The sequence below is a fragment of the Trichoderma asperellum genome, chromosome 2 (assembly GCF_020647865.1).
Source record: "Trichoderma asperellum chromosome 2, complete sequence".
Lineage (NCBI taxonomy): Eukaryota > Fungi > Ascomycota > Sordariomycetes > Hypocreales > Hypocreaceae > Trichoderma > Trichoderma asperellum.
Window position 1 is genome coordinate 4069371 of NC_089416.1, and position 20130 is coordinate 4089500.

The window sequence follows — 20130 nt, forward strand, 5'->3', positions numbered from 1 at the left end:
GATTTGTTCCCAGCTGAAAACTCATTCAATGGCCCAATAATCAATGACCCCAGCCCATCTCGGAGTTACAGTGCAGCCCTTGTAACCACTACTCCTTTAGACGCTCTTCAGCCGCTGAAACCTCCAGGCCATCTTATTCTGCTTACAACAATAGGTATATATACACCGGGCAGTGAGATCAATGGTGGTCTGTGGCTAACATCCCGATTAGACAGAGGCTCTTCATGGCAGACACTCTCATGATATGATGCATTTGCCCAGCGTCATGCTGTATATGTATGACATATTGCCGAGTATCGACCTCCAAAACACCGTCACCATTCCGACATCCGTAGCCTCTCATATATCGACGCCGACCCGTCCTAGCTTTCGTTAGAGCAGGTGCCTGGTTGGGCTGTTCACCATGGCAACTGTATTCAAGAATCACCTCAGTCTAGAAAAGGAAGTACCGGCTGGGCAGATTTTTTCGCGCGCGCAAGACATCGACTCTTCGTCGATATCAAGCTTAGCGCCCGAGTCCGTCACCAACAATCAGGGCCATATAGCGGTGTCACCCAGCAGCAGTCTAAGCACTCCCCAGGCATCGAGGCAAGGATCATCGGATGGGTCTTCAGAGGTAGCGCCTGAGATTGTCGTGTGGACAGAAGAGATGGATTTGAGCAGCAGCTTATCATCCCAAGACCCGGAAGAGTCTTCTAGCATGCATCTCGGCACGGAGTGAGTTTTGGCCACCACCAATACACTAAGAGAAGAAAAAATTCTGCGAACAATTTTTGTCACCTCTCTATTTGGTCTATTGTTCATAACGATTTTAGTATCTTTTCTTTTTTTCCTTTTTTTTCCTAACATCTCAATAGTGACGAAAGGCCTCAATACAGCGATAATGCCCCACGACAAGCCGAACCTAAGGCGGATGCTTTTTCAGAGTCATTCTCCTCCTCACACTCTGCCTTGACAGAGCTTTCAGAGCCTTCATCTACCCCTTCCATCGTCTCTAGTAAAGCCACGACGCCTATCGAGACCGAATTGCCCAGCCATCCGCAATTTATTGAGGCTACGTCAAGTTTTTCGGCCTCATCACATCGCCATGACATCGAAAGTTTAACTTTCAATATTCGGCCAAAATCATCTATTCCAACAGATATCCCATCGTATCAATATGCTAGCGAGTGCATCTCCGCGGCCGAATCGTCGCGGCTTAATCCATACGCGCTGCATCCTGGGGAATATCATTTCCTACGACACCACATATCTCATACTCAGGTTACGACTTATCTCAATATCAGAAACGGTATACTACGTATATGGATGAAGCAGCCGTCAGTTGGTGTAACGCGGCAAGATGCAGTCGGATGTGCAAATGCACGCTGGTTTGATGCTGCAAACGTGTGCTACGACTGGCTAGTTCGCCACGGGTACATCAATTATGGCTGCGTACAGCTTCCCAAACCCCAATTCGAGTCCAGGAACGGGTCGCCTGCAAGAAAGCGAAAGACCATCGCTGTTATCGGAGCAGGGATATCAGGCTTATCCTGTGCCAGACAGCTAGAGGGCTTGTTTACACAATATGCAGGCCGATTCTATGCAAGGGGAGAGGAGATACCAAAAGTGATTGTTCTCGAAGGTAGAAGTCGCGTTGGCGGAAGAGTGTATTCTCGCGAATTCAAAACAAAATCGGCTGGGATTGAGCCTGAGTTCAAGGGGAAGCGGCATACTGCCGAGATGGGCGGTATGATTATCACAGGATTTGATCGTGGCAACCCCATGAATGTTATTGTCCGTGGGCAGCTGGGGATACCATACCACGCGCTTACTGCTGAGACTACAATTTACGACAGCAATGGCAAGCCCGTAGATCCAGTCAGGGATCTTCTGGTTGAGAAGCTCTACAATGACTGTTTAGATCGTGTCAGCGAATTCAAGTATAAGTTTCAGCCATCTAAGCTGATCGAGGGCAATCGTGATCTTCTCGACGAAGGTCGGGATAGTCTCGGAGATGGCTCCAAGTCGATCATCCAGGCCGAGGAAGCGACCGCTGCGCTTCCTGATGCCCCTTCAGTATCACAACAAAACGTACCGGAAACCGTAAATATGATTCCAGTGTCAGCAGACAAACTGACAGGACGAGTACATACCGAACCCGGAGTTCCCGCAACTCTTAAAGCGTCAGAAAAGGCAAAACTTATGGGATGGAGCATTAAACCAGGGGCGGCAGAGAAGGGCAATCTCGATTTAACCCAAGCCAGCTCCTTGGCAGAAGCAACGCTGGGATCAGTTTTGGATCATGCCATCACCCAGTACAAGAATATTGTTGATTTAAACGCACAAGATTACCGATTGCTAAATTGGCACATTGCCAATTTAGAATACAGCAATGCTACGAACCTGCATAAACTAAGTCTCGGCCTCTGGGACATTGATGCAGGCAACGAATGGGAAGGCCATCACACAATGGTTGTTGGCGGGTATCAAAGCGTCGCCCGCGGCCTGCTCCAATGCCCATCTCCGCTCAACATAACAACCAAATTCCCTGTCCAAAAAATCACGTATCATGGGGAGAGCTTTGATGGCCCCGCTACCATCGAAAGCGAAGATGGTACAAAAGTGGAAGCAGACGCTATCGTCTGCACAATACCACTGGGCGTCTTAAAACAAGGAAATGTGACTTTCGAGCCTCCCATGCCTTCCGAGAAGGCGGATGTGGTTGGCCGACTAGGCTTTGGCATCCTCAATAAGGTCGTCTTGCTTTACGACAGGGTGTTTTGGAATTCGAATAGACATATATTCGGCGTGCTCAGAGATGCTCCTAACCGGCATAGCACCTCTCAGCAAGATTACAGTATGAACCGTGGACGCTTCTTCCAGTGGTTCAACGTTTCCAATACAACTGGCCTGCCCTGCTTGATCGCGCTTATGGCCGGCGATGCTGGCTTTGACACAGAGCATACGAGCAATGACAGCCTGGTCGCCGAAGCCACAGAGATTTTGAGGAGCGTATTCGGTAAAGATGTCCCATATCCCGTAGAGACAGTAGTGACAAGATGGGGTTCGGATCGGTTTGCCCGTGGAAGCTACTCTTCTGCCGCACCCGACATGCAGCCAGATGATTATAACATCATGGCCCAGCCTACAGGCAACCTATTCTTCGCCGGAGAGCACACCATTGGTACACACCCTGCAACTGTGCACGGGGCATATTTGTCAGGACTGCGTGCTGCCTCTGAAATACTAGAAGCAATGATCGGCCCCATTGAAGTTCCGACTCCTCTTGTCCTCCCAAGGGACTCACTTCTGCTGCATAAACGTAAGGAGGCAGCCAAGGATCCCCGGCAGGCGCGCTTAGAAGCATACGAGGTAGAAGTATGGGAACATGTCCTTTCAAAGATTGGCGAACGGCCGCTCCGCCCAAACAAGGTGTCCGGCAGCGCCTATATAATATTTAGCAAAACACACTTCGACGCCGCAAAAAAGAGGTGCGAAGCAAGCCGTAAACCTGGCAGAAGCCGGTCGGTGCCCAATGAAGTCCGCATCATGATGTCCCGCATGTGGAAAGAGACTCCTCCAGACGAGCGAAAGCCGTATGAGGAGCAGGCCGCTGAGCAAAAGAGGCTCTACTTACAAGCTATGCAAGAGTATAACGAGCTAGCTGAGAAGTGGGATCGCGAAGCTATCGCTATCCGAGCTGCCTACGAAAAAGACCACCCTAGCCTGCCGGGCCCAGAGGAGGGGCCGGAAGATCTCTCGATGACGCCGAAGCATCGTCGAGCAAGGAATGTGAGCTACACGGAGGTCAGAGATGGCGAGTTGGCATTGTAAAATGACGAGAGACCTTCTCGTTATAAGCATTTAAAACCATGGCGTTTGGATGTCTGTTTCTTTTTAGGTCCCGCAGGATTGTGGGAAACTTTTATAAAGTCTTTTTTTTTTTTTTCCGTCGAGGATAGGTACCATGATTTGGCGCAAGGCAGTTTTAATGGGGTGGATTTTCGTTGTGTTGCATGTCCATAGCTTATAAGGACTCCGTACCTACCCAGGCACCTATTAATCAAATCGGATGTCCTCCTATTTTATTCACTGTGGTTGAGTCACTTCTTTTCCACTATCTCAACTTAATACAGGGATTTTGGTTCTTGAACTATACACTTTTGTTTTTTTTTCTCCTTTGATCTACTAAGAAAATTTATTTGTGGGTTTGATACACTGGCTGGGGACCACCGCGCTGGGTATCCTCTAGCTTCGATATTACAAAGGATGGAAAAAAGCTCAGCGCGCCAGCTCTTTCTACCAACATAAAAAAAGATGTAACTTTATTCTTCGTCTTTTTACATATCGGCGGAGGCAGTAGCGCCAGTAATAATTTCGACCAGCTCTCCGGTAATGACAGCCTGTCGGGTACGGTTGTACAGAATCTGGTACTTGCCAATCATCTCACCAGCGTTCTTGGAGGCGTTCTAAGAATTTTTAATTAGTATTTGAATTGGGAGGAAGAAAAAAAAAAGGTCAAGTAGAAAGAAAATAGTAAAAACTTACGTCCATAGCGTTTCGTCGGGCAGACTGCTCGCAGGCGTGACCCTCAGCCAGAGCCCAGTAGAGGGAGTTGGCAAGGCTGTACTCGCGGAGGTTGCCGAGAGCGTCGTCCTCAACCTCGAAGGCAGAGATGTTGGCTATTTGGCTGTTAGTATCAAAAAAATGTTGGAGAATAGCAAGCGCAACATACGGGACTGGGAAATAGCCTCCTCGGAAAATGCCTCAATGAAGGTGGGCTCGTAGCTGGTGGCGTTGATGAACTTGTTGTACAAGATCTTGACGTCGGTGTACTCGGTGGGCAGGTTGACGATCTGGTCGGCGATAGCCTGAGCATCGGCAAAGGTAGGAATGTCCTTGCCAATACCGGCGAAGCTGAGCTGGATGTTCTTGGCGTTGGTTCGCTGCAGCTGAGCCTTGCTCTTCTCACCAATGAGGACCAAGTCGAAGTTCTCGCCCTCGGCGAAAAGTCGACGAATGGTACGGGACATTCCGGAGTGAATACCACCGCAGAGACCCTTGTCGGAAGAGCAGACAATGACGAGGGACTTCTTCTCATCGGCCTCGGCGGCGGTGGTCTCAGCGGCCTCGAAGACCTCGTTGGAGGTCTGTCCGTACTTGCGGGAGTCGTTCATGCTGCGAGTAGCACGGGTGAGCTTGGTGGAGGCGACGATCTTCATGGTGTTTGTGATCTTCTCGATGTTTCGAATGGACTTCAGACGAGTCTCGATCTCACGGAGAGTCGCATAGGTGGCGGCGGTGTTGGGGCCAGCAGCAGCTCTAAAGCAGTCATTATTAGCCCATATAAGTCCGTTGAACTTTCATTTTTTCCCCTCTCCTTGGAAGCAGCAAATGAAGGAATTCGCCATCGCATCCCTCCAGTAGCCGCAGGCCCTTCGTGTTGGTTGTCGTGAGGCGCCCATGAAATCGCAAAACTCGTTCGCGGGCCACTCGATGCGGCTATAACAAATTCTTGTAGATGCTAGTTCCCGAAGAGCACAAAAAAAACTTACCGGGAGGGAGCTGCAACTGCAGCTCGCAGAGCAGGTCGGGCAGCCCTTGACAACATTGTGACAAGTGTGAGAAGTCAAAACTAAGCCCTCTGGTCAACGCAGACCCAATTGATCGTGACGCAGCGGATCAATTGACGGGGTGTTCGTGGGGATGCGGTTCGGGTTGTTGAGTGATTGCAGTTTTGCTCACTTTCTCGGCAAATCGACGGGAGACCACGGGAGGAACCAAAGTATCTTCGTACCTGTGCGATATGCACGTGTGGGGGCTGCAGCCTTGCTCGTGCACTAACAGTTTTTGCAGGCGGCGTGCCGGGAAAAGTGTTATCCTATTGTTGCGGCGGGACCCTTTATAGCGATATCGAAGAGTGGCTCCTTTGAAATATCGCTATATCGCATATTTAGGGTAGCTGCATCGAAGACGATAGATGCATAAGGCTTTTCATGCCGAAAACACGAAGGCGTTCCTTCTTGAACTCTTTTCCGCCAGCTTTTCTGCCTTCTTTAGACTTTCTTTCGCCCTAAGGCTGTCGAGGTTAAATTCTCGCCAGCCTGTTCTAAAGTCAGCAGATCTGTTCTTCTCCTTTTTCCCCCGATTCTCCCTCAGCCTTGCACTTGGCAATCGCGGCTTCAGCATTCCTTCGGCCTCTCGCGCCTCATTCAGAGCCTTGCATCTATCGAGTGCCAGCCGGTCCACGCTCCAAACCATGGCTTCCGACAGTTCAGACGACGATATGCCTATTGCGAGGGCAAATGGGCGTTGTGAGTTATCTCCAGTTTACATGCTGACTTTTTTTCTCTCTCTTTCTCTCTTTCTTTCAGTTTCCAAACTTCCAGTATCTATTCTCGGCACACGCGCGATTGCGCTGGCGCTTACGGTCGAGACGCTCCTCCATGTCGAATCGCGCGCAAGTAAGCATTGGCAACTGGCTAACCGTGGCATCAACTCTAGTGTCATCCTCGAAGATATCTCGCACCGAAGACATCGCCTTGGATAAGTCCATGTCCAAGCCCTCTGGAATGGCAGGCTTGTCCATCCGAAATGGGCCTATTGAGAACGGCGAGATGGATTTGGATTCGCCGTCTACCAACGGATCCAAGCGCAAGTCACGAGAGTCGATCATCAAGGTTGACTACAAGGATGAGTCGGAAAGTGATGGTGAGCCTCTGGTAGGTGATGTCCTTCATACCCTTGATGGCGACCATGGTGTAAGCGCAGTCAGTTAATGCTATGCGCTGCAGGCGAAACGACAACGATCCAAAAAGGTCCAGGAGTCGGATTCAGACGATGAGCCTATGGTGAAGGCTAGAGGGAAGAAACTGCCGCCGTCTTACAAAGAGACCGCGCTACCTCAGTCCTCTTCTGATGAGCAGCCACTCGGTGTTAAGCTCGCTAAGAAAAAGGCTGACATCGAGAGAAAAGGTGAATTGGAGGCCAAGGCGATTCGTGCTAAGGAAGCGAAGGCAAAGGCGACACCGAAGAAGGCTATTAAGAACGAATCGGATGATGACCTGCCTCTCGCGTCATCCCACAAGCGACAAGCGAATGGCTCAACTGCAAAGAGGAAATCTACGGTCGTGAAGAAGGATGAATCTGATTCTGATGCTCCCATCTCCAAGAAGTCCAAAGCTGCCAGTGCCTCTGCCAAGGGGAAGAGAGTTTCGTCAGCAAAGGATACAAAGGACACTAAGAAGGGCAAGTCTAAAGAACCCAGCGATGAGGATGAAGAAGAAGAGTTTGAATGGTGGAATGCGCCAAAGCGAGAGGATGACAGCATCAAGTGGAATACCCTTGAGCACAACGGAGTTCTCTTTGCGCCAGAATATCAACCTCTCCCAAAGAACGTCAAGATGTACTACGATGGCAAACCTGTGACCCTCAGTCCGGAAGCAGAGGAAGTCGCTACATTCTGGGCGTCAATGATGACCGCTGCTTCTACTCATCACCTTGACAACCCCATCTTCCGCAAAAACTTCTTCGCCGATTTCTCTGATTTCATCAAAAAGTATGGCGCCAAAGACGCTAGTGGAAATAAGATTGACATCAAGAGCTTTGACTTGTGCGATTTCTCCAAAATTGCAGAATATTGGGCGGCAAAGAATGAAGCCAAGAAAGCCATGACCAAAGAGGAGAAGGCAGCTGCCAAGGCCGAGAAAGACGCTCTCGAAGCTCCATATCTTCACTGCACGTGGGACGGAAGAAAGCAGAAAGTTGGAAACTTTCGAGTGGAACCTCCAAGCTTATTCCGTGGTCGAGGCGAGCATCCCAAGACTGGTAAAGTCAAGACTCGAGTTTTACCGGAGCAGATCACCATCAACATTGGCAAGGGTGCCAAAATCCCAACTCCGCCAGCTGGGCACAAGTGGAAGGCCGTCCAGCATGACCAAAAAGCTACCTGGCTTGCCATGTGGCAGGAAAACATCAATGGCGCTTACAAGTACGTCATGCTTGGCGCTGCCAGTGATGTCAAGGGTCAGAGTGACTATAAAAAGTTCGAGAAGGCTCGTGAGCTCAAGAAGCACATTGATAAGATTCGCCGAGATTATACCAAAGATCTTAAGAGTGAGGTTATGGCAGATCGTCAAAGAGCTACAGCCATGTACCTGATTGATAAGCTTGCTCTTAGAGCTGGAAACGAGAAGGACACGGAAAACGAGGCCGATACTGTTGGTTGCTGCTCATTGAAGTACGAGCATATCTCCCTGCAGCCCCCAGACCAAGTCACATTTGACTTTTTGGGTAAGGATAGTATCAGGTACAACGAAACAGCCCGCGTGGATCCCCAAGTTTTCAAAAACTTGAAGCTATTCAAGAAGGCACCAAAGACTGATGGCGACGATCTATTCGATCGCCTCAACGTAAGCAACATTACATCCGCGCGATCTAGGCAGCATAAAATAATCACTAACGACGAATTTTAATTTTTTTTTAGACATCTCAACTGAACAAGCACTTGAACAGCTACATGCCTGGGCTGACTGCCAAGGTCTTCCGTACTTACAATGCGTCGCACACCATGTCCGAGCTGCTCAAGGAGCTGGGTAAGGACCCACGCTCTCGGGGAACCATTGCGGAAAAGGTGAAGCTGTACAATGACTGCAACCGCAAGGTTGCCATTCTTTGTAACCATAAGCGAACTGTTGGCGCGGGGCACGAGCAGCAGATGCAGAAGCTTGGAGATCGCGTAGGCTTTCCCCTCCTTATTTATATATTTATACATATATGTATATGTATAACGAGACAAGCTGCTAACTTCTTATCAGATTAAGGGCCTCAGGTACCAAAAATGGCGGACAAAGAAAATGATTCTTGACCTCGATGCAACTCAAAAGAAGAAGAAGGGCGCAGCCTATTTTGTGCGAGATGAGGATCTCGATGATGAATGGGTCAAGGAGCACCAAGCCTTCTTAGTTGACGAACTGCGCACCAAGATCCAGAAGAAGTTTGAAAAGGACAACGAAAAGCTCAAGGCTAACAAGGAGCGAGTCATGCCTGAAAAGGAGCTTAAAGAACGCCTTCACGCAGTCAAGGATCTCGAAGCCAGATTCAAGAAGGAGAATAAAACTGGCAAAGTCGAAGCCGAAGGCAGAGGAGCGTCAGTCGAAAAATTTTTGTCTTCCATTGACAAGATTGATGAGCGCATCAGGGTCTTGGAGACTCAAGCCGAAGACCGTGATGGCAACAAGGAGGTTGCTCTGAGCACTTCGAAGATTGTAAGTCTGGTAGTATGGCGGTTGATGCAAAAGGTACTGACAATGGCCTCTAGAACTACATTGATCCTCGTCTGACGGTAGTTTTCTCGAAGAAATTCGATGTTCCTATCGAGAAATTCTTCTCCAAGACTTTGCGAGACAAGTTCCGATGGGCTATCAAATCCGTCGAAGACGCAGAAGACTGGGAATTCTAAGGCAGAATTCACAGAGACGAAGATTTTCGAAGTGCTCGCTAAAAGAATCTTTATAATCTTTATTTCCTTGTTGATTTTGCTTTTTCTTTTTCTTTCCTCTTCTTTGAAGTCATTTCGCACCTCCACAAACACAGGCATATATATATACAATATACATTTACGGAAAGAGGGGGCAGACAACCTGTACCTTGAGGAATACAGCCCCAATATCATTCAGGTAGACGCGGCGCAGCAAAACACAGCACTTTTTTTTAACAATTATTTATTTTCATTTTTCGTTTTCGTTTTCGTTTTATTTTCACGGCTCCCACGAGACATGTTACGATGGAGTTTATGAGGGGTGACGGCGAAAAAACAAGAAACATTTGAACATGGTCAAACGCGCACAGCGGAAAATTTGAGGGAGGCTCACACACACAAACGTGCTTATTTCGGGGTGTCTAAGGCGATGAATGGACGGAGTCGCGAAGGGTAGAGAGAGAAGGGGGGGGGGGGCAGAATTCTTTTTGCTGATATTTTCGCTTTTACATCTGGGGATCAGATTGAGAGGGAAGGCGATGAAGCATGTGAAGGAGGACAGCGAGGAATATAGGGAGGAATTAAAGATAGGTTGGGGCTAGTATAGCTTAAGCCATGCCGTACTGTTTTAATCGATGATTTTATTTCATGTTTGTTTTCGTTGAAGTTGATAGATTTGAGATGCCATTAATCTTTGCTTCATCTCAACGTCAATGAATATTGTATAGGCAAAAGCGTTCAATGGGTACAGGTTGTTATCGATTTCATTGGTTTGCGAGTGAATACCTGTCTATATACATGGAGTATATACAAAGTATTTGATATCAAAACAGCATAATGCGGCTGCCAACCTGCCCATCATACTCTTCATGCTCATGCCATCTATAATGAGTATCCAAAAGCTATGTATGCCGTGATATAACGCCGTAGTAAAATACAATCCCCGTGTGGAGCACATGCCTCTTGCTTCTTTTGCCAGTTTATAAACTCCAATCAGCACCTTCTTCCCCAATATATACATTCCGGCCATTCATTACACATCAACCGTTAAAACCGCTATAGGTTCGTTCGTGCACTCATCATTATATTCTTACAGCAAGTGCCAGCGCACCCATCGCGATATGGCCCAACACAACCATTATCAGCGATGGTATAGGCACACCTAATGCTGTGCCAGCGTTATCACGCGCAATCCTACCATTGGGATTCATATGCCATCCGCTAGGGATGCTCCCCCCAGTAGGAGTCACGCCATCAAGCCACGGGAAGTCAGTCTGTGTGGCAGTAGCTGGGCTTTTATCCGTGCCGATGCCGCCCACGGGAATGGAAAGGACAATCGACGGTGTGCTACCGGACGTGCTGGCCGTGACAGTGAGGTCACTCTGGCCGTTCGCATTGCCGTTGATTTTACCGCCGACAGATTGAATCGATTGCCACGAGCCAGAGTTGTTGCTGTAGACGTATTGCTTGCCCGTAGAGTAGTCGGTGATACTGATGCTTTGTACCATCATAGTAAAGGGGCCTTTGCTGAAGTCAGTAGGCCCTTCAGCCCATTTGACAGTACCTGGAGCATTGGTGGCTGGATCACCACCGGCCCATGAGCCGAACTTGACCTGCATGGGTGTCTGCGGGTATTGGTTCGATTCAGCATCAGCTTGGGTCAGAGTACGCAGCACGGAATCGCCAGCCATCCAAACGATTCTGTCTTGGGTCCAGTCCACCGTGTACTTGATCCAGTTTGCCTGTGTGCCCGAAACGCTGTGGAACTCTCCACGGTTGTAAGATGTGGTTTGGCCCTTGCCAAAGTAGTTGGACTGCATCTGGTCTGGCTCAGCCCCAAGCCACTCCATATCAATCTCATCTAGATCATCCGACTGTAACACCAACGATGAGACAATACCAGCTCCAGGGGCAGCCTTCATGGTGATTTCCACTCGGCCAAACATGATGTAAAACACGGAAGTGAGCTGTGGAGCATCGCCACCAGCAGCAACGGTAAACGAGGCGCCATTGCTGTTGTATGTTGGCGAACCAGATGCGACGAATGAATTGACGCCGCCCTTAGTGAAGTCAACGTTGATGCTCATGCCCAGAGCCGTGTCCGCGGGACATGAGCCTGTGAAGCCGCAGAGACATCTCGGTTAGTCCACAGTTGCAAATCAGACCTGAATCAAATGAACCAGAGGCCTAGGGCCGTGACAGATCAACTTACTAGTCAATGGGTTGCACCGGCTCCAGGTCTGTGCCAAAACCGCTCCCGGAAACGCCAAGGCAGCTACAGCCGCGCAGGCGATGCTCGCCACTCGTCTCATGGCTGCAAGGAGGAGGGCCAAGAAAAAGTGACGGATCGAAATCAGGAACAAAAGCAGAAAAAGATGGTCCCTGCAAGCGATGCAGCCTCGTGCAGCTTGTGTGGCAGAAGGAGTGTGCTAGTGCCGCGCAAGGGGGAAGCGCGATAAGATAGTGCAAAGAGAAAGACTAGAGGGGGAAAAAAAAATACTATTCGTCCTCGCACGTAATGCTTGTAGGAGCTGAGGCTGCGTGATGCTGCTTTGTCGCTTCAGTACCTAGCAGGTATGTACGTGCGTACTTACTACTGTACCAAGCTGGTAGGTACAAAGTAAACAGACTCGTGCTTAATCGAGCCAACCGCAAAGTGCAGTAAAAGCGCGCACAAAAAGCAAAAGGTTATGCAAGGAGATTCAGACTATGCCTTTCAGCATTCCAGTCTCAAAAGGGCTTCAAAACGAGAGAGAAATGGTAAAAAGATTTGAAGCTACGCAAGCTGGGGAGTCTGAGATGCAGTAAATCCAACCAGAATAAACAAATGGCTGGTTATAAGCGGGGGGCTTTGCACCTTCCCAGCCACTCGAGTTGCTGCCGTCTTCGTCATCGAGGCCAACTTCCAAGGCAGGCTCGTATCAAATCAGCGCTATTTCTGGAGTAGTTGCCGTGTTCTTGTTTTCTGCTTTGCTTTTGTCCGTGTCTCTTTCCTTTCGTTTCTTTTCTTGCCCTCTCTGGTTCTCGCACAAGACGTAAACTGGGCAGTTCCTCCCTCGCGTCAACGACCCACCGCCTTCTCTCAATTTTTACTACTAACGCAGTGCCATTTTTCTTATTCACTGAATCATATGCTTTCCCACTTTGATATTTCTGCCTTTTCCTCATTCTCTGCATAATGCATATGCAGCCGTCGTTAGTGACCTTTTTTGCTCTCTGCCTTTCCCTAGGCTCTTTTTCCCCATATCTTCTTCATCTCCCAGCGTGCATTGGCGGTCAACCATTCATGCGCTGGCCACTGAAGTGACAGCTGTCCGACGTACCCAGCACTATTAATGCGGGTGGTTGGGACTTGACGCAGTAGCATGGCCGGCCCCTCAAGCCGCGACCCGATTGGGTGTCGTTGCTTGAAGCCCAAAAGCGGGCCCCGGAGCCGAAGCGCAGAATTTCGGTGAGAGCAGCCCGCCGGTCTCCCGGCCTACCCTACAAACCTTATATGGAGCAGCAGTACATAATCGAATCCATTGGGCTTCTGACGTGGCGGCCGAAGGTGGAGGAGCGCCGGCAGCATCGTACGGGACATGCGGTGAAGGTCCGTCTATTATGCCGTTTACCAGCGGCGGACTTATGCTGGGAAGGATGCCGTTGCTGTTTGACAGCCCCAGTTGTGACGTGTTGCTCCTTTGAAGGCTTCTAACTTGCTCGCGTATGTGGGAATAGCAGCACTAGCAGGCAGCTGCTTTGCCGAATAAAGCGACAGCTACAATTAGGTATAATCATGATGCTTGACATACAAGGACGCTATCGACATGGACAATATCATATCACACGCCCCGCGGGCTCACTCCCCAAGCGCAGGGAACGGGCCCTTGCAGCCACCACGACACAGCATTTCAAGTCTGCCTGCAGTGTCCGGGGCTTGACCTAGACGGCAGTGTATCCATTGTGAATATCGAGATTGTGACAGAGCCTAACAACTCACCAGCTATGCTGGTAGGTCTCGACGCCGCAGCGTCGTACATAGTATGTAAGGAGAGGATTATCGCGGCTCCGCAGACCGCCTGGACCCCTCCTTCAGTAAGGCCCAAGATGCCGCAACTAACAGCAGCGCCACTGGCCAAATCCCAGCTCGTATCGATCAATTGATAAAGTTTCCCTTATCAATGAATGACACTGGGAAAGACAAAGACTTCTCGTCAGATTAGACAGAATGCACGGTTCGCTAGCTTATGTGACAGTTGTTCGTGGTATAGGTAGCAATAGAGAAACAGGGTAATCACATAACGGTTAGGCTGTTGGTAGATGCAGGAAAAAGCACAGCGTTGTTTCGGGCTTCAACTAACCCGGATGAGAGGCAGTCTAAGCAGATGAGACTGAGCAGCTTTTACAGCCATCTCCATAATATCACCCACCTGTTGACTCTTCCCGAGCCGAGACAAGACACACGCCAACTTGATCATGCACGTTGCATGTATGCAAGTTTCTCGGCAGGAATGCATGCCTGTCCCGGCTCAGTAGCCCATTGCTGATGCATTTCCCCGGCATGAGAAGTGGCAAAAAAGAAAAAAGAAAAGAAAATAGCGAATGCAAGGCCGGTTATTATTTCTGAAGCGGGCATTGCATCGGCCTGATCTATAGGCGAAAAGGGCAGTCAATCGTAAGACACAACGGTTAATGGGCTGCTAGCGCAGCAAATCGCATCCATGATCAAGATCTGTCCCCTCTCGCATATTACCCCTCCAACCCAGAAACCAGGCAAAAATCCCACATGTCTCATGATGTTAGACAGATGCTCCTATGGCCGTGGATCGCGTGTAGCAGTAAGAAAGAAATAACTAGTCTCATTAGCATACTGTACTTGTAGCAAGACATTACGAGGTCTGGCGTAGAAGTCAGTCCATGGCGTAGACGAGGCCATATTACTAGTATCACCTTGATGTGGTATATCATTCCAAATCTGTTGGAATCAATGGCAGCCGTCTGGCCGTGTCTGATAGGATACCAATCAGGTGCCAGAGCTTATTCTCTGCTTACACAGCAGAGATGCTATTCTCTTTTCTCCTTGGTTGCTCCCCATGATTTCTCAGAATCGACTAATGGGATGCCTCTTAGCCATCAGGGTAGTAGAACTGGACCCCGTCTAATAGTTACTCTGCAAGTTTTACCGCGAGAGCCGGATTTTTTTTTTCTTTTTTTTTTTTCTTTGAAACAGAGAGCGAGTGAATATGCAACAGGCTGCAGCTCGCAGTGTCACACTGGAGCCAAGAGCAACACAATTGCATTGTACCCTCTGCGGGCAGCTCATACATTGGTTCAATTTCCCACCCTCCATGATCCGCCTTTTCGTGGCACCTCCTTCACTCGCGCTTTGATACGGGAGTAAAAAAAGAAACAAACCATGACGCCACCCGAGCTGTAAGGAGATTTTGGCTCTCTCAAAAAGAAAAGAAAAATGAGAGAGAAGATTGCAAAGGGGCCACTAGACATGTCAGAAGTCAGAAGTCAGAGGTTGTGCGTGTTAGCTTGCTTTAGCTTAAACCTCTAAGAGCTTGCTCATGTCTCAGCTGTTGGTAGACCCAGCGCGCCATCGCCATACTGTACGGAGCAACGCACTCCATTGATGACATTTAGGACTAATGAATGACGCGCGCCACTTCCTCGTGGGCACAGGGCAGGACGAAAAAGCAAAAGGCAAAAAGCACCGAATGAATGAGCTGTGCATCATACTTCGTAATTCCCGGTGGCTCAGTCTGTTGGTCGATCCGCCAGGCACTAGTCGAAGCCAATATCGCTCGCAGAACATCACCACCACACTGACACGTAATGCAGAGCCACAATCGCAATTGCAATCACAATCTTCACAGCTCACGGAGTGCTATCGCCACCGGACTCCCGTCAAGCCATCATCCACACTCCGGCCCGTGCTCGTATTGATGTCTGTGCCATCAGACAATCGCACGCGGATATCGGTAATTGTCTGTGAATGGCGCAGCAACACTCTCGGCGAGAGACCGTCTAGGGACTCGTGCGCACAGCTATTGCTTTTTCTTCACGGTGTCCGGGTTGGCTGGAGCCACTCGGCTGCGCTGCCGCGGCGGCGTTTTTGAAATGAATAACCCACACACCGTACGCCACTGGCTGAGGCGAAAAAAAAAAAAGAAAAGAAAAGAAAGAAAATAACCATGGCTTGACTAGGAATTCCATCAGCAATTCGTTCCGTAGCGATATTATTGTTTGTGTAATTTAAGAGAACCACCAAACCGTTGGCTATTGGTCTCACATACAACACCTGTATGGAGACACGAGTTCGTATGTATAAGCCTCAATAAATCTGGAGATCCACCGTTAAATACTAGTGGTAGTAGCAGCAAATTTTAAAGTCTTGCTAATTTCCACACAGTACCCAGCCCAAGAAGATGAAAATAGAATATTGTGACGTCCGTCAAGTGGACATTCGCTTGATTTAATTCACCTGAGCGTTTCTATTTTTAATGGAAAAATAAAATGGTACCGCTGAAACACTGATGTCCGCAATTATATGAGGGCAATATGACATATCGCCGTTGCTGGAGTCAGTGCTCCGGACGGCGTAGCTGTAGCAATAGTTCATCAACACGCATAGCTAGTAGCAGCCCGCCAGCTCGTGGCAATAGCTTGAGCAATCGGTTTATCGTGCGTGCATGAACCGTCCTACGCTTGTTGCCCGTCCGCCCGTCCGTAGTTCTAAATTGGTGCCCACAGACCGCATCCCGCACTTTGCATTCAACGGCTCTAGCTGCTGGACCTTGCTAAGTGATGCTGTGCCGTGTGTAGGCTGCTCACGTACCCTGTAGTCCCGTGGCGAGAGAATAAACTAGTGAATGCCCTGTGACAGTGGTCCCAGTGTATACTGTAAGTGCATATTCATAATACTGTAGCATAATGAGCGTTCCTGAGGCCGTTTATGCATTCTCAAACGGTAGCAGGGTAGCATCAAACGACTGCCGGCAGATGATGGGGGCGGTTGTGCCTTTGCTAGCGAAACGACCTAACCCAGCCGCTCACATCCGCGCAACACTAAATGGTAGCGGTCCAGCAACAAGACGCAAAGTCGACCGATAGCGGCTGCTCTATCTGGCGCCACTCGACTGCCGCGGAATCGCTAAATCGGAATTGTTGGACGAGCTTTGGCTGCCTTCTGTAGAAAACTTGCGTGGGCATATCTGGAATCGCCGACGCAGCAGGCGCGATATTGAGTTGAGGCCGGGAATGGCTATACAGGAATGGATACGCCATACCGCCGTACGAGTGCCAGCACCACCCGGGACCTTCGGTTGCCGTGCCCTTGCACAGCAGGGCCTGGCATTGCGACGACGAATCTGGGAAGATTGGCTATAGAAGGTCGAAATGTGGGTCGTGAAACCTTCCAGAAGCTCCATGGGCTTGGGTTGCGGAATGCCCAATTGGCCGTCCTAAGCCCTTGCTGGAATAAGTCGTACCTGCGCTAGCCCGGGGGATGCCCTGGCTAGCCTTTTGCCAGCAATGCCTCTCTCCACTGAGCTCTTTACATGGCACAGCGAAGTGGTTTACCATGGTCATGGTAGCGGGTCGGCCATAGGCACTGAACAGCCGAAGCATTGAGCCCTTTTTCCTGTTCCAAGTGATGGACCCCACGGTGCTGCCGGCATGAAGTGATGATATGCCGTGAAGAACAGAGCAATGCGGCCTTTCAAGCTGAGGCAAGCTGAGACACATGGCAAAGACGAAACCAAAACTGACAATAGCTCGAAACAAGTCTAACCCGTGAAGAAACACCCGTGCCGCATCGATTGTTATGCTCAAAGCGGGGAAGCCTGTCAGCCTTTTCTTCGGCAATACTTGCGTCTGTGCTAGTAGTATTCTACAGTAGCGGTTCTTGTGGCAGTTCCTACTGGCAGCACTGCTTGCAAACACAGAAGGCGTTCGTCGTCTCTCTCGGCTCGCCGAGGGGGACAACGAAGGATGGATAGAAGACTGGCGTTGTTCTACCAGTGGACCTTGGGCACACAATTTGCCGTGCCATGGCCAAGCAGAAATCCGGGGAGCGGGTAGACCGCTAGGGTCCGGTGGCAAGGGCCAAGTGATCCCGGTCCGCCAGGCCACTATGGTATCAGAGCGAGATGCTGGCCACACGGCTGCGAATCCGGGCCGCTGCTAGTCTTTGCGCATTGTGCAGTGAGCTTCGTGTCCCAGGGCCCTGGTCGTTTTGATCTAAGAGATTAAGTCCTGACTCGTCCGCATCCGTCAAAGTCACTTGACATTGTCCCTTGTATTCGACGGTGTAAAAGGCGGTGGCAAATATGGATTCAACTTCCCTTTGCCGACTCTTGTCGAGCAATTGCTTGCCAGGATGCATCACCGGCTGTGAGCTCCGTACTCCGTAGTTGGGATGATAGTTCATGGACTTACATAGTACAGGCGCCAAATGGAGCAGATGGACTCCATGAGTTATCTCGATTTGCCGACCATGTTAGTGCTGTTGGCCATCGTTGCTGGTTTGCCTCCTCCTATCAAGGCAAGGACGGACCCTCGTGCTTTTTTCATTTGATGTTTTTCTTGTGCGCGCACGCGGTGCAGAAGAGAATTTTTGTGAGTTGGTTTGGCTAAATTGCTCATGCCACCCCAAAAGAAGTAGCGGTGGACGATTTTGAGAGATATTCGAAAAAGAATCACAAGAGCGCAAACCAACGGTGAAGGACATAAACGTGCAGAATGCCTGCAGCAAAAAAAAAAAAAAAAAAAAAAAAAAAAAAAAAAACTGCCTCGACGTGGGCAGACTGTTGGCAGTACCCAGCTAGACCACTATCCGCAATAAGCAAGCTGCAGAGGCGGCCCAGCCAGAGCATGACTTGTAGTGGCGAGCAGCCAGCTTGGCCAGCGCGGATTGGCTCGAGCTGCTCCAACAGAAGCCCGTAGTGCCCAGAGTGGTGCAGCTCCCATGTCGCTTTAGAACGTCGACTACCAGTCTTCTAGGGCTCTCGCTCGAGTCCGGGGACGCTGTCGCAGGCATCCGTAAACCAGTGACTGGCGCCACAGGCTGCCGGGGTCATCCGAGTCAAGAAGACCGCCTCGTCTGCTGGCAAGATGCAACAGTTGTCGCACCCTTACCCTACCCAGGGCTGCCTGAGAGCCCGCCGCCGTGCTAGTAGTGCGATCTGTCGTCTGCAGATGCCAGAGACACCTCGCCTAGCAAGGATGTTGCCGAATTCTTTTGTCTCTCTCTTTCCCAGGCGGTGGACGCTGCCGGTTCCGCGAGCAGCACCTGGTATGCGGCATCCATTTTGGCGAAGCGGCGAAGAAAAAAAAAAAAAAAGCTTTTTCCCGCGCAGCCTGTCAGGCACCACCGTCCTGGTTTCTGGCGGTGTCGGTCCCCCCCTCCCCCTCCCCCTCCCCGGCTGTCATTTGAGCGCAGCATGTGCCGATATCTCAGAGCTTCAGAGCGACGAACAGTCGGTGGCCGTGCAGACGGCGGATGAGGATCTGTGGAGAAAATCTCGACCATGGAGCGGCTTTGCTGGTTGGTTCATCTCGCTCTTTTGTAGCTCGTGTCACTCTGCTAATTAGGCTATTGCCTTAGCCAACTCAAGTTTGCGGAGGCGGGTAGTGACGCCCAACGGCACTCCTCTGCTGTGCTCTGGGCGACAAGGCGGCGAGCTGACGACGGTTACCTGGAGCAGCTTCAGACGGGTCGAGGGCGGGTGGAGAGAAGAGTCGGTGCTAGGCCAGGCTGGGGGTGACGGGAGGTGGTGGTGCATCGTGCATTGCACAAAGTCCCAGTAGTCGCTTGTGCTAGCATGCGGTGTACACAGGGACGGATTGGCACAAGCGCGGATGCGCGAGTGAGGTGGCAGCTACAGGGACCAGCTGGGGAGGGCCAAGGGGCCAGGCGGAACGAGCCCTCAGCAGCTGTGGGCGGTACCTGCATACAGCGGGCTCCAGTGGCCGCATTGGTTCCTGCATGGCTGCGTCTGCAGCGCAGTGGCGGTCTCTTCACAGTGGGGACGCGCCAGGTTAATGCAGTGGCCAAGCGGTGGGGGACGCCGGCCAGTCGCAGCGCCGAATTGCGCATGCGCGGGCGATGAAGCGTGCACTGCGATTAATGACCCCGGGCATTGGGATAATGTGCGCTGTGCTGCTTTGTCGGTCAGCGCAATGCTGGCCAGCCACTTACTCGCACTCCCGCGCGCACATGCGTCACCATTCATCATGTCATGATTAATTACAAAGTGCGTCCAACGGAGCCGATTAATTAATTGCTCGCACAATAGTCGTCAGTTGGTTGCCCGGGGTCACAGTTGTCGGCACAATGTCGGTACGGGGCGGAGCGTCGCCATTCTAATTTAGCAACACGGGGTCTAGCACCGTCTTGGGCGTAGCAGCGCCGTCGACGGCCAACGGCGCAGAGGCGGCGAGTGATAGTGACAGCACTTGGGACGATCCATTTGCTCTTCTGGTGCCTGATCGTTTGATGTGATTGCCTGTTCCGGCTAGCAAATCAATTTGACGGACGGCGCTTGCGTTTGGCGCATGTTCCCCAAGTGTTCTTCAATATCCCGTTTCGTCCGCACGTGCTATCTGCGTCCAGTTGGCGGAGCATCATCCCATAATTGCACATCATGCGCAGCTTCTACCGGAGTGTTCGCTTATGCTAG

At 50.4% G+C, this 20130-nt stretch overlaps 6 protein-coding genes across 6 annotated transcripts; 3 read left to right on the forward strand and 3 right to left on the reverse strand.

Annotated features, from left to right (window-relative positions):
• Positions 1–403: 403 nt before the first annotated feature.
• TrAFT101_003645 (uncharacterized protein) lies at positions 404–3816 on the forward strand (the record flags this gene model as incomplete). Its single annotated transcript, XM_024901667.2, has 2 exons — positions 404–717; positions 858–3816. The coding sequence occupies 2 exons, from the start codon at positions 404–406 to the stop codon at positions 3814–3816; spliced, it is 3273 nt and encodes a 1090-aa protein (XP_024766595.2).
• A 230-nt stretch (positions 3817–4046) lies between these two features.
• Positions 4047–5708, reverse strand: TrAFT101_003646 (uncharacterized protein). Its single transcript, XM_024907341.2, has 4 exons — positions 5538–5708; positions 4718–5304; positions 4531–4664; positions 4047–4451 (listed from the first exon to the last, which is right to left on the reverse strand). Exons 1-4 carry the CDS (start codon positions 5591–5593, stop codon positions 4323–4325), a joined length of 906 nt encoding a protein of 301 aa, XP_024766594.1. The 5' UTR covers positions 5594–5708; the 3' UTR covers positions 4047–4322.
• A 292-nt stretch (positions 5709–6000) lies between these two features.
• Positions 6001–10207, forward strand: TrAFT101_003647 (uncharacterized protein). Its single transcript, XM_024909302.2, has 6 exons — positions 6001–6296; positions 6487–6704; positions 6777–8393; positions 8468–8719; positions 8799–9248; positions 9302–10207. Exons 1-6 carry the CDS (start codon positions 6242–6244, stop codon positions 9440–9442), a joined length of 2733 nt encoding a protein of 910 aa, XP_024766593.1. The 5' UTR covers positions 6001–6241; the 3' UTR covers positions 9443–10207.
• On the reverse strand, positions 10207–12421 carry TrAFT101_003648 (uncharacterized protein). Its single transcript, XM_024903177.2, has 2 exons — positions 11673–12421; positions 10207–11576 (listed from the first exon to the last, which is right to left on the reverse strand). The coding sequence occupies exons 1-2, from the start codon at positions 11770–11772 to the stop codon at positions 10543–10545; spliced, it is 1134 nt and encodes a 377-aa protein (XP_024766592.1). The 5' UTR covers positions 11773–12421; the 3' UTR covers positions 10207–10542.
• A 1942-nt stretch (positions 12422–14363) lies between these two features.
• On the reverse strand, positions 14364–18347 carry TrAFT101_003649 (uncharacterized protein). The gene has a single exon (XM_066126951.1). The coding sequence runs from the start codon at positions 17192–17194 to the stop codon at positions 16832–16834; it is 363 nt and encodes a 120-aa protein (XP_065983059.1). The 5' UTR covers positions 17195–18347; the 3' UTR covers positions 14364–16831.
• TrAFT101_003650 (uncharacterized protein) lies at positions 17946–19258 on the forward strand (the record flags this gene model as incomplete). Its single annotated transcript, XM_066126952.1, has 2 exons — positions 17946–17973; positions 19056–19258. 2 exons carry the CDS (start codon positions 17946–17948, stop codon positions 19256–19258), a joined length of 231 nt encoding a protein of 76 aa, XP_065983060.1.
• Positions 19259–20130: the final 872 nt, after the last annotated feature.

Bases quoted from the DNA above. Each gene is read 5' to 3' on its own strand.
- TrAFT101_003646 (XM_024907341.2), bottom strand. From the start codon at position 5,593: ATGTTGTCAAGGGCTGCCCGACCTGCTCTGCGAGCTGCAGTTGCAGCT. The intron at 5,305-5,537 runs GTAAGTTTTTTT...TGACTGCTTTAG, and splicing joins GCAGTTGCAGCTCCCTCCCG to AGCTGCTGCTGGCCCCAACA. The intron at 4,665-4,717 runs GTATGTTGCGCT...ACAGCCAAATAG, and splicing joins GGAGGCTATTTCCCAGTCCC to CCAACATCTCTGCCTTCGAG.
- TrAFT101_003647 (XM_024909302.2), top strand. From the start codon at position 6,242: ATGGCTTCCGACAGTTCAGACGACGATATGCCTATTGCGAGGGCAAAT. The intron at 6,297-6,486 runs GTGAGTTATCTC...CATCAACTCTAG, and splicing joins TGCGAGGGCAAATGGGCGTT to TGTCATCCTCGAAGATATCT. The intron at 8,720-8,798 runs GTAGGCTTTCCC...ACTTCTTATCAG, and splicing joins TGCAGAAGCTTGGAGATCGC to ATTAAGGGCCTCAGGTACCA.
- TrAFT101_003648 (XM_024903177.2), bottom strand. From the start codon at position 11,772: ATGAGACGAGTGGCGAGCATCGCCTGCGCGGCTGTAGCTGCCTTGGCG. The intron at 11,577-11,672 runs GTAAGTTGATCT...GCGGCTTCACAG, and splicing joins CCGGTGCAACCCATTGACTA to GCTCATGTCCCGCGGACACG.
- TrAFT101_003649 (XM_066126951.1), bottom strand. From the start codon at position 17,194: ATGTGTCTCAGCTTGCCTCAGCTTGAAAGGCCGCATTGCTCTGTTCTT.